Source organism: Rhamphochromis longiceps, linkage group LG22 (genome assembly GCF_057381845.1).
Source record: "Rhamphochromis longiceps isolate RC_006_pf linkage group LG22, R_longiceps_female_GT1.1, whole genome shotgun sequence".
In the NCBI taxonomy this organism is placed as follows: domain Eukaryota; kingdom Metazoa; phylum Chordata; class Actinopteri; order Cichliformes; family Cichlidae; genus Rhamphochromis; species Rhamphochromis longiceps.
The window spans coordinates 23,783,542-23,795,741 of NC_140577.1; the positions used below are offsets into that span (position 1 = coordinate 23,783,542).

The 12,200-nt window shown below is 41.3% G+C and overlaps 1 protein-coding gene across 1 annotated transcript in view; it reads right to left on the minus strand.

Moving 5' to 3' along the window:
• csmd2 (CUB and Sushi multiple domains 2) overlaps window positions 1-12,200 on the minus strand; it is a 290,206-nt gene that overhangs the window by 94,008 nt on the left and 183,998 nt on the right. The window contains exons 23-26 of the mRNA XM_085395216.1: window positions 11,643-11,812; window positions 11,357-11,513; window positions 10,973-11,164; window positions 5,394-5,520 (exon numbers count right to left, since the gene is read on the minus strand). Coding sequence (XP_085251342.1) covers window positions 5,394-5,520; window positions 10,973-11,164; window positions 11,357-11,513; window positions 11,643-11,812 — 646 coding nt within the window. The remainder of the gene's footprint in view (window positions 1-5,393; window positions 5,521-10,972; window positions 11,165-11,356; window positions 11,514-11,642; window positions 11,813-12,200) is intronic.

A 12,200-nucleotide genomic window follows, 5' to 3' on the forward strand; every position in this document is an offset into this window, starting at 1 on the left:
AAAAAGAAAGAAGAAAAAAAAGACCTCTTTAGGCTGCTGCCACTGCAAACAAAAGTCTGATGAAACAGATCTCAAACTTTCAGTGGTTTGAATCAAAACGTGGGTGTAAGTGTGACCTTTTTTTTTAAATCAACTCCTGCTGAAGAGCACTTGAGCAGGACAATTGACTCTGAAGTGCAGCAGCACAAGAAAGCGACTCTCCTTGACAGCTCACAGGTGTAAGTAAGCAAACCTTTTGCACATGCCACAATTGCGATGATCTACTGAAGCATTTCTCACATGACCCTAAGCGTCATTATATTTGTAGTAGTTCGAGTGTTGCTCTGCTAATATTCCGCATGCTGACTATTCCCTTCACTTTAAGCAAACAAAGACTGTGTTCAAAGGTCTCCATCCTGGTCATGTACGTGCCTCTGGCAGTTAGATGCTTGTTATGCAAATGCTGTTATGAAACCCTCAGGTACTATGATCCACTTACGCTCCACCTCCCCATACTTTAGACAGGAGATGCTGAAATGTTTCACTGAATTTGCCAGATTGAATAAATGAATAAAACCAAAAAAATATTTTTTCTTCAAATATATGTATGGGCATCTGCCTTCTTGTTCTTGTGTGTGTGTACTGAGACAATATTGATTTTGTGCTTGAGCATAATGGTTTTTTTGGGAGTGGGGGATTTGCCTAATCCAGAATGTCAGAATCAAGCACAAGTCACGTGTTGGACCAACTCACGTGTAGAAGAATCTCATGCCTTAAGTCAACCAAGCTGTTTAATAGCATTGTTCTCGATTTCCAGATGTGTGTGTTAAATAAAAGAAGGAATGGTGTGTGGAAAGACAGAGGTGTAATGAAACAAGGAGCAAACACACGATCAATGTTAATCATTGCTGGGTTGCTGGAAGAAGAGAATACTAGCAGGAGAATAAGAAGTTGATGGCAAGCAAAGGAAGCTCTGGATGTAAGGATGAGCAGTTGAATTGATAGGATGGACGTTGGGGTGCATGTCGGAATAACTGGTTTCTTTTATAGAGCATCTGAATACCGCATCTTTTTTTCTGAGTCAGGAATGAACACTCACATGTGAGGGATGCGAAGAGAGTGACATCTAGAATACAGAAAGAGAGTAAGAGTCCTGCAGGACGATTGTAAGAACACATGCTGACATTAGAGCTCTCAGAAGAACACGTGCAAGACCATTGAGAATGTACTCGTCTTTTAAAGAACCAATCCTCCTGGCAGGCATTTTTCTTTGACTACTCCCTGATTTTTTTTTTTTTCAGAGGGACCAGGACCAGGAAGACAAATGTTACTTTCCAACTAGGAAGCAAGCCTCCGCACTTAACTCAAGTACTTTGCGGGGGTTGGGGCGGGAGTGAGGTACAAGAAAGATGAATGAAGCAACATATTGAGAAAAGTGGGTATTACAGTTTATCTCGCTAAGGAAAAGGAAATTTGGATCTCTGCGTGCAGTTAACGTTTTGTGGAATCACAGGGAACCATGTTTTGAAGTTTATGGTGAGGGGTCTCCTTTTACACTCAGTCCCCTCTTAGCAAGATAAAATGGTTCAATCAAGTGTCAGAGGAATCGCCGCGAGGAGACGAGATGGAGAAGAGAAGGATGGAAAAGATTTCTTAGGTCTCTTTTGATTCTTCCTTAACTATTTTGTATTCATATGATAGAAATAGAGAGTGTCGAGAATCTCTCATATGAATACAAAACAGTCTAGCTGCAATCAAAAGTCCTGTGGGGAGTCTTCAGAGTAGGTGCATGCGTGCATGAAGATGATAAATAAGTAAGTATGTGTGGATGTGTATGGATATGTGTGGTGTGAAGGGAATGACAAAGAAAAGAGATGTAGAGCAAACACACTCCTGCAACTCTTTTTTTAAAACTAATTGAGAGCGTGTGTATAAAGCAAATGTCACAGTGAAAGCTAACCTCATCAATAAGTGTAAATGTGGCCTCTGTGGGACTGTCCCTGTGGGATCATTCATCAGGATGGAGACGCATTTATACAGCAGGCTTTAAAAAAGACGGAACAAACGAGACAGTGCGGTCGGCATCTCTTCGCCGGCTGGACACCTGAAAAACTCTGCGGTCACGGCGATCTTTGTCCAGTTCATTTACTGTGAGGCACATGATGTAATAGCATGTAAGCAGTGTTATCATGCAGAAGAAAGTAAGGTTGCAATTATTCTTAGGCAGGAAAAGGTATGAAAGACATTGGAAAATGAATCAGTGAGATAAAAGCAGAGGCTGAAGACCCCCCCCCCAAAAAAAAAAAAAAAACCCACCTCATGGTACCCAGCCTGTTATCATTCCCATTTCGTCATCATTCTGGCATCTTATAGACAAGCGCAAAGTGTGCTTTGGTATTGATGCCTTGATGTGGTGAGTTTATGGTAATGGTGAGGTGACAGGTTTGTCACTCTAAACTCACATATGGATGCTTGTAAAGTGGGTAAGTGTCATGGTTACACCGTGAAAGAGCATTATTGACTAAGAAGACTTATCTTTTTGTCTCCAGCAGTGCAGAGGTTGGTGCACCAACACCAAATAATAGCTTGTGTTATCACTGACGCCAAATCCTTCTGCTCACATACATGTTGTGAAATCAGTACCATGTCACCCCAACAGAGCACTTTGCTCTCAGACTGCAGGCTTGCTTGTGGTTCCTCGGGTATTTAAAAGTAGGAGACAGACCTTTCAGACCCTCTTCTGTGTAAAGGTTAGGACACCCCTACTTTTAAGATTAGGCTTCAAACGTTCCTTTTTGATAAAGCTTATAGTTAGGGCTGGATCAGGTGAGACTGAACCTTCCCTTAGTTATGTTGCAATAGGCATCGACTGCTGGGGGTTTGCCATGATTTACTGTTTCTTCTTTTTTCACCACTTTTCACTCTTTGTGTGTATACACCACTCTGCATTTAATCATGAGTTATTACTAATCTCCACAACATATCTTTTGTCCTGTCTTCCTCCCATCAACCCCAACTGGAATCGACAGATGGCTGCCCTTCTCCGAGTCTGAGTATGTCGGAAGATTCTCCCCGTTAAAAGGGAGTTTTTCCTCCCCACTGTCACCAAATGCTTGCTCATAGCAGCTTGCCTGATTGTTTTTTTTTCTGTATTATTGTAGGGTCTTTACCTTATAATACAAAGTGCCTAGAGGTGACCGTTGTTGTGATGTGATGCTGTAAATAAGACTGAATTCAACTGAATTGAATTGAATTGACAGAACTGCAATATTTGATGCAGGGGGATGAGGCTGACCACATTTATTTTCTTCTCAGATTTATCCTTTATTCCAATTATAGCACTGATGCCTTGCGAACAGTTAAAACCAAGTTCAATATCATAAATACAAATTAGAGTATATGTTTTCTTACTGAACACTGTGTTTAAGATGAACATTTACAGCTTCGTTGTTAAGTTTACTATGTGGTCTGCAGCAGTAACCACTGAATGTTACCTCAGTAAAATGGCTCATTGCCTCCCTTATCATCGCAGTTCATTTGATCTTGTTATTATCTCTTCATGCCTATAATCCACTCTTTGCTTCCTACCTATATTTTAATTCCATCAATGTCCCCAGGTAACCTTGTCTCTAGGCTGTACAACTTCTGGTCTCTCACACATACTCAGTACAGTTTGATTAGTGTGCTACCTTCAGCTACACCACATGATACACAAGGAATCCCTGGGCTAATGCATTGCAAATTCCTCTCAATAATGAATTTCATGCGTAGGATCAAAGACATGAGCCAGAGCATACCTTCTAGAGGAATGCCAGGGAGCCAGAGGAAGGGACGACACTAATGAACCTAAACTAGCAATCATGAGGGACCTGGGAATGTCAGATGTTCAAGATATGCAGCGGCATTCACGCATACACAAATCTACGATGACGACATGCCGAACATGTCTTTTTAAAGACATGTTTGCATTGTTTGGGATGGAAAATAGATATGAATCAGACACTAACCAAACAAAAACACAGAAGTCCTGAAACAAGGAAGAGTGGCACGATTAAAAGTGACGCATTAAAAGGATTAACACTACGGCAAAACCTCTGCTGTTGTGTTTGGGTGAGTGTTGTTGTCTATATTTGTGACTAGATATTACTCCTCATCAGTTATGATTTATGTCAGTTCAAGTATACTGGAATACAGAGGCACACATCAAATAACAGTGTAGTGCATATATAAAGATTAGGCATTAGGCATGATATACATTATTAGGATTAGTATGAGATCTTGTAGTGGAAGTTTATCCAATTAGTGATAAGAGATCATAGATCTCCCACTTGAACCTTTTTATTGTGTACCTATGGATTTAGGGGATTCTCCCAGAGGCTGAAGTACACTGAGCCATGAGGCTTACACGATTATTTTATCAGATTTAATTGATGCTCCATCACAGCACACTGATCCAGTTATCCAGTGCTATTCTGAATAAATGATAAATTTCTATACCATTCAATATATCTATACCATTGTATGTATGTATATAATACACACACACACACACACACACACACACACACACACACACACACACACACACACACACACACACACACACACACACACACACACAAACATATATGTGTGTATATACAATTTTAAGACTTGGCAAGGACCAGATTATTTTTTTACCCTGAGATATAAAACCTTAGAATTTATAGAAAATGCACTTTCTTTTTACCATGACCATGGCTTTAACATCCTAATGACCTCATCATGTGTAAAATGTTTTGTTGTGACACTGCAGGCTCAAAAGAACTCAGTAAACTCTTGCGCAATCTTACATTTATAAGAACACAAATTGAGTGATTAAACAAACACACAGAAGCCTGAAGGTGTTTTTCCTTCCTCCAAGGGCAAGAGTAATGGCTACGTATTGAATTATGGAGGTAAGACGAGGTGAGGCGAGGTAAAGAAGAGCAAATAGTTTCATTAACAGACTGACAACACCAGGGGGTGAAACGATGAAAATACTGAATATAAACTTAAGTTTCTATTGATCAAAAGTGCAAAAGTGTCAAACAAGGAATGTATCAAAACCAATACAACCTGCAAGATCTCTCAAAAACTCAGAGCGCTTGACTTGCTTTTTTTTTGTAGTCTGACATCTTTAGACTCAGAGGACGCATTTCCTTTCAACCAGTTGTAACTCAGCTGTTGGCCAACAGTAGCTCACTGAAGACTGATTACACAGCAGCCTGTGAAAGTGATGAATACCACTGCAAAAGGGGGCTGGGCTAAATTGGAAGTATATTGAAAGGTGGTAGATTGAACGAAAGCCTGTAAAAAACAATGTAATCAGAAAACTAGACTGAGAGCAAAAAAAAAAAAAAAAAAAAAAAGAAACCAAGGACTGTTGTTCAGACCTTATAGTGCTTCCTGGGGCCGCCTCGATGGTCCACATGCAGTGCAGGTTGTGCTCGTATGGTGCCGGGTAGCCCGGAGAGAGGATACGACCGGAAGGCTCGTCTTTGATGGTCCCCCCACACTCGGCTGAAAAGTAGAGTGAAAGCAGCGAGGGGGAATAAAAGAAGTTAATAATGATTGCTACAACAAAGGTTAGCATACTTAACAGACCAAAAGTTGCATTACTGCACTTCCAGTAAAGTACAGCTCATCGCTTCCCTCTCATCATTATTAATTATTGACATAGCAGTCAAATCCTCCAATGTGACAGACTCCATCATGTAGTTAGAAATTTGAATGATAGGAGGGAGAGCGGCCAACTCAATACACTCTGTGTCTCTTTGGCTCAGCAAAGGCAATTCACCATCTTAACCGTGATCTCATCTTTGAAAGCTGATGGAATTATTGACTGAACAACACAATATTCAATTCATCATACTCCAGTTCACTGCCACTTTTAAGGAAGTGTGAAGAGTGTCAAACAAAAGTATAGGTGCGCAACACGATAGGCTGTGAATGACTTGCTCATCAGATGAGTGCCATTGTTATGAGTGTGTGTTTAGTACTAGTGGCTGCAGTCAGTAGGATCTCTCTAGTATCATATCACAGTTCACAAAACATAACCAACATAAACTCAGTCTCTAGAAATTTGTCAACACAAAAACACATTCTGGGAAACAGCAAAGCAAAAATCGGAGCGCCAAAACAATCTGTCAAGAAAAAGGGGAACAAAATCGGGTTCTTTTCCAGTAACTTAAGTAATAAAGTGCTTTCAGAAATACTATGACTGAAAAGCAATTTTCAGCCCTTCCTTCAATTACCACAAATTACTCTGAATGAAAAAAAAGAAGAGAAAAAATGTTTAAGATCAGATTTTAAGTGTTTTTTTTGTTCCCGTTTTGTGAGGCCACTGTAACTGACAAGAAGATGTTAAAAGTGGCTCGTGTTTCTTTTCCTTCCCCTGAGAGAAAAATGGATCCTTCAAACAGAAGGAAAATTGAGGTCTGGAAATCATACTGATGATGATGGTCTGTGAAATCCATCAGTGACAAGTAAGCCTTGTACTTCAATACAGCAACTAAACACAGACACGCAGGGAGAAAAACAGAGAATAGGAAGGGGGGGGGAAAAGGGGGACTAACTGCAGGAGCACTTAAATTAACATAAGATTGTAGTACTTTACAAACTGACCATCAGAGAGGGAGAAGCTGCGATTTCTCCACAAACAGACAAAAATACTTTGTTACCTTTTATGCTGCAAATATGTCATTTCTTCTAAATGCAAACAAATATATTTCTGTCTTTCAAACCTCCTTATACAGTACATTATACACCAAACAGGCATAACATAATGGCCCACGTCCTCACTTTAGCTTTGACAGCATTTTAGTAGATAAAGGTGAAGTGAGCCGAGCCTGGCAGATCCCCATGTACTAAATAGAAGTGAAAGAATTGAAAACGGGAGAGAGAGTGGGGTAAAACTGGGGGATCATACATAGATAAGAACCGGAGAGAGTGTGCTTGGAGGTGTGGTCCCGCTGCTGAAATTCAGATACTTTATCTCCAAATATCCCATTTATCATGGAATATATCAGGGAGCAAATGAAAAGTTTTTCCAGAAAGTTGATGTATTAGAAACGAGGAAAATGGGCAGGCACAACAATTTGAGCGAGTTTGACCAAATTGTGATAGCCGGATGACTGGGTCAGAGCATCTCCAACACTGCAGCTGTTCTGAGGTGTTTCTGGTTTGCGGTGCAGTATCTATCAAAAGTAACAGTGGTAAACTAATGCTGAGTGATGGCCTGCGTGGTCCGATTCAACGAATGAGCTACTGTAGCTCGAACTACTGAAAAAGTTCATGCTGGTTCTGATAGAAAGGTGCCAAAATAGACACAGAGCATCGCAGTTTGTTTGGGGCTGCATAGCTGCAGACCAATCTGGGTGCTCATGCTGACCTCTGTGCACTGAAAAAGCCCCAACAATGAGTATGTGAGCATCAGAATTGGACCACGGAGTAATAGAAAAACTTGGCCTAGTCTGATAAATTCTGTTTTCTTTTGCATCATGTGGCTAACTGGGTGCATGTGCGTCATTTACCTGGAAAACACCAGGGTGTACTAGCTGGCGGAGGCAGTGTGATGCTTTGGGCAATGTTCTGCTGGGAAACCTTGGGTCGAGCCATCAATGTGGATGTTTCTTTGACAAACATCCATGGAGGCAACATCTCACAACTTACAGGACTTAAAGGTTCTGTCAATACCATCTAGGTGCCAGATACCACAGCACACCTTCACGGGTCTAGTGGAGTCCATGTCTCAACATGTGATGGCTGTTATAGCAGCAAAACCGGGACCAACATAATATTAGGCAGGTGGTCATAATGTTATCCCTGACTGGTGTACATTTAAGTAACAATGATCACCATAGTTAAACGTTTCTTAAAAACATTAAGATGTGGTGCAATTGTGGCTCAAGAGTTGACAGTTCGTCTTGTAATCGGAAGGTTGCCGGTTCGAGCCCCGGCTCCGACAGTCTCGGTCGTTGTGTCCTTGGGCAAGACACTTCACCCATTGCCTACTGGTGGTAGTCAGATGGCCTGGTGGTGCCAGTGTCCGGCAGCCTCGCCTCTGTCAGTGTGCCCCAAGGCAGCTGTGGCTACAATGTAGCTTGCCATCACCAGTGTGTGAATGTGTGTGTGACTGAATGTAGTGTAAAGCGCTTTGGGGTCCATAGGGACTAAGTAAAGCGCTATACAAATACAGGCCATTTACCCAAAAAATAAAAATATGAACATATCATTCTTCACGCTCCTGCTGAGGCTTTCAGTCTATTTTCAAGCTTTTCCTACCCCTTATCCTTTTTTTGTGCTGAAGAAAACTTGCTGTTTCGTGGATTGAAAAGGCAGTGATCTATCACAGTAAGACAAAGCCATCGCTTTCTTCTTGCCTTATGACCTAAGAAACTACCGCTCAATGCTGCCATAGCAGTATAACTCCCCGAACCACTCTACCCCTTCAATCTGCCCCCACATTCATCAAAGTTCAGCTCAGCGTCTCTTCCCTTTGTCTCAGTCTCAGTCTTAGTGGTTTTATTTTTTTCATTTTTTTTCCCAGAATGCTTTTTCAGTATGATCACAAATGAAACCCATGAAGTCATGTTGCTGCTTTGCAAATATGGAATTTCTCTCTCTCTCTCGTTTTCTGTGTAGTGGGCTATCATTTTTGAATGACATTAGATGTGCACACATACCCAAACATAACAATAATAACATCCTGGTGTCCACATCGGAGCTTCTGTGTGAGATTCAACCTTGCAAATTTCTTCTTCTGTGACTTTCAGTATACACCAGACTCCCCCCCCCCCCCCCCCTTTTTTTTTAAACTCCATTCTCCTTCCTGGCCCTTCCCGCTATACCCTCCCCATCTGTGCTCAGTGTGTCCTCACTGCGAGAAAATAATCCTGCCATTACAAGCAGAAACAGTCCCACATCTGCTCCTAAATTCACTCCGGATGTTAAGCTATCATCTGCAGTGAAAGGAGCATCGGGAGGACAAACGTGTTCGGGGAAATACAGTTTGGCGAATGTTGTTTATATCCAGACATGAAATTACCTGTCAGTTTGGTTCGGAAAGGGAGCAGAGCAACACTATTCTAATCACCTTGGCTGATGTCAAAGAACGCCTGTCTCCCTGGTTTTCTTCCTGACAATGTCCAAAAAATGGCTCTGGGTGGGTTAGCATGATACTATATATATATCTATATGTCTGTGTGCCAGAATATATGCATACAGTGTCTGCGGTGGCTGGCAATAAGTGACAGGTGACTTGTAGATGAACTCTGAAAATAAAATAGAGGGATCTTCCGCTAAACTTTCATGAAATTATCTCCATCAAACACATTTTTGAAAGTCTTCAGAGTACAGACAGGGGGGTTAAAACCTTGCTTCCTGGGCTCAGGGTTGCTGCTGATATAGTGTCTTTTTTTAGAAAAAAAAAAAAAAACAGAGTGAAAGGGGGAATTTGCAATCATGATGCAATAGGAATATAAAAAGAAAAAATAGAGCACAGTCATTTTGGATGAGATAATGCACTGAATTGCTGGGAAAGCAACCAAATGGATGCCCCAGAATAGCAGCGCTAAAACAAACCACAGAGCTTTTTTTCCAAACTGGTATATTCACATTGTTATTAGGAAGAGGAACTAGGTCATACATCAGCTAAAAAAACTGAAGCCGGCTTGGATTAGCCGTGCAAACTATAAAGAAAACACAGATAAATGCTGTAATATATGAGGATGCAACACATAATGCTACTTTAACTGGAAATCTTTGCCTGATTTTAATACAATATATTGTAACAAATAGCAATGGAAGAAAAGGGAATTACACAAAGACATGATATCATAGACTGATGCAAAAGTATGTGATACTACACAACATGTCATGCTCTTACACACTGCACTTGAATATGGAAACATATCTATTTATATTATATTTTATAGGTCCACTTCACCACATTTCTGAGACAGTTTTAGTTTTTTCACTCCAGATCACTCAATCATGTCTATCATTGTTTAAATAGCTTTTTTTTTTCTTTTTACTCCTTATTGCTCAAATAACTTTTTTATGTCCCTGAAATTCCCCCAAATTCTCACAGACCACTGATGCTGAGATACAGCTATGATGGCCCCTAACAACATTAGGACTGAGTTGGAAGTATTTTAATAGAAATCACAATATTTTCCTAAAGTTTACCAAGTAATCTTGGTTGCTAAACTAACGTAGCTTCAGGGGTGGCTTTGGCTCACGAGGTACAGTAGGTCACCCGCTGATCGAAAGGTTGTTGATTTGACCCCCGGTTGCTCCAGTCTGCATGTCAAAGTATCCTTTTCCAAAATATTAAACTTGAAGTCACTTTTACTGTGTTGATTGGAGTGTATATGCTAGATAGAAAGAACTCAGAGGTAGAAAAAATGTGCTTGTATGAATGCAAGTGTGAATGAGGCATGTTGTATAAAGCACTTTGAGTGCTCGAGTAAGAAAGTGCTATTTAAGAAACAGTCCATTTACCATTTAACCAGCAAGTGAAAGTGAAAATAAAAAGGACGGGCAAACCTCCCTACTCAAAATAACAACCCCCCCTCAAAAACTTTACCTACAAATGAAAGTCTTCCAGAGGGTAAACAAGTGACTGGTACCGCTTTAACTTATCTCTCTATGTCCATCATTGCTATGTCTGGTACATAATGGCACCGGCACCAAAGGACACCTTGTGTGCATCAACAGTGTCTGACAGAAAGCAGTTTTTTCAGCCTTAGTTATTTTATTTTTGCATTGAAGTACGTAATTATTCATGTATGCAACAGTTGAATTTAGCATGTTAAGATGTCAAAAACCTGGGTTAAATAAAACAAAACAAAACAAACTTATAAAAATGCAGTGCAAATCTAAACAGAGCACCCAGTTGGCTAAAGTCTTTGCTGTCTCAAAACTTCAAACTTCAAAAATCTCCAGCCAAATTCAAAACGATCATACTCACCAACACAGAGTGGAAGGGGGCTGTCCCAAGCCCTCCTTTCGCCCCTCAGGCAGGTGAGCACCTCAGGACCTTTCAGGGTGTAGCCCGGGTCACAGCTGTAAGACACGATGCTCCCTGCAAAATGACCCTTGTCCTCCCGCTTGTAGCCAAACTGGGGAACACCTGGATCCTCGCATTTCACGAGCTCGAAACCTTTAGCAGAGAGCGAGAGGTAAAAAAGAGGCAAATTCGGACGGAGAAGAAAGAAAGAATTGTTGTGCTTTTAATGCGCCAAAGGCAACAAAGAAAAAATTGGACAAAGCAAGCACAAACTACACTCAAAAGACTCTGAATTTTTAAAAAAAGTACATTGTATTTGTGTGCACAACAGAGTGAGTTACTTACTGGTGAAGTGTAGTTCAAAGCCTTTAGTGGTGTTATCCGCATTGCTGATGAACTCGAGCCACATAGAGCTGGAGGTGGAGTTCAGGGTTGTGTCTAGCAGCTCGTTGCCTGTAAACACCCCCAGCAGGCGAGCCTTATTACTGCTTCCATCAAAGACCTGGACGGAAGAGAGAGAGAGAGAGTGGGAGGAAGTATTGGAATTAGGAGAAGCAGGTGCGCGCACGCAGATATGCTAACAAGGCGTCATACAGACACGGGGAGGATACAACTCCCACCACCCTCTCACTTTGAGTATGTCATCCTCCTCCAGTCTGAAATCCCGTGCCCGTAGCTGAATGCCTTTGCCAGGCTGCGTCTGGATGGAGTAGATGCACTCGTGGTTGTTGCCGTAGTAACCGGGGTAGTTGGGTGAGAGCAGCACCCCTTGCATACCAGTCACGGATGAACCACATTCAGCTAGAGAAAAAGTAAGAGAGCAGAGACAGACAGAGAGAGAGAGAAAGAGGTGGTGGTAGTGGTGGTGTTGGAGAGAGCAGAGGACATGTCAATCGCTATATGCTTGAAACTCCGAGTGTATTTATTCATGCTGTCATGCGCGGGGAGATGGGAGAGGTGATGGGGAGAGGAATATGGTCACTGACTAAACCTGAATGTTGAGTGGCACATCATCATAATCACACTGCAATCTGAATATGATTAACACTAATTTCAGCTCTATCTGAAAACTACTTTTTCTGAATCACATCAGGGGGGGAAACTTGGGGGAAGACAAAGTTTTCTCTTAAAAAAATGGCAGCCAGAATTTAAATGGCCACAAAGGCACCCTCCTTTTTTAACTTTGAGA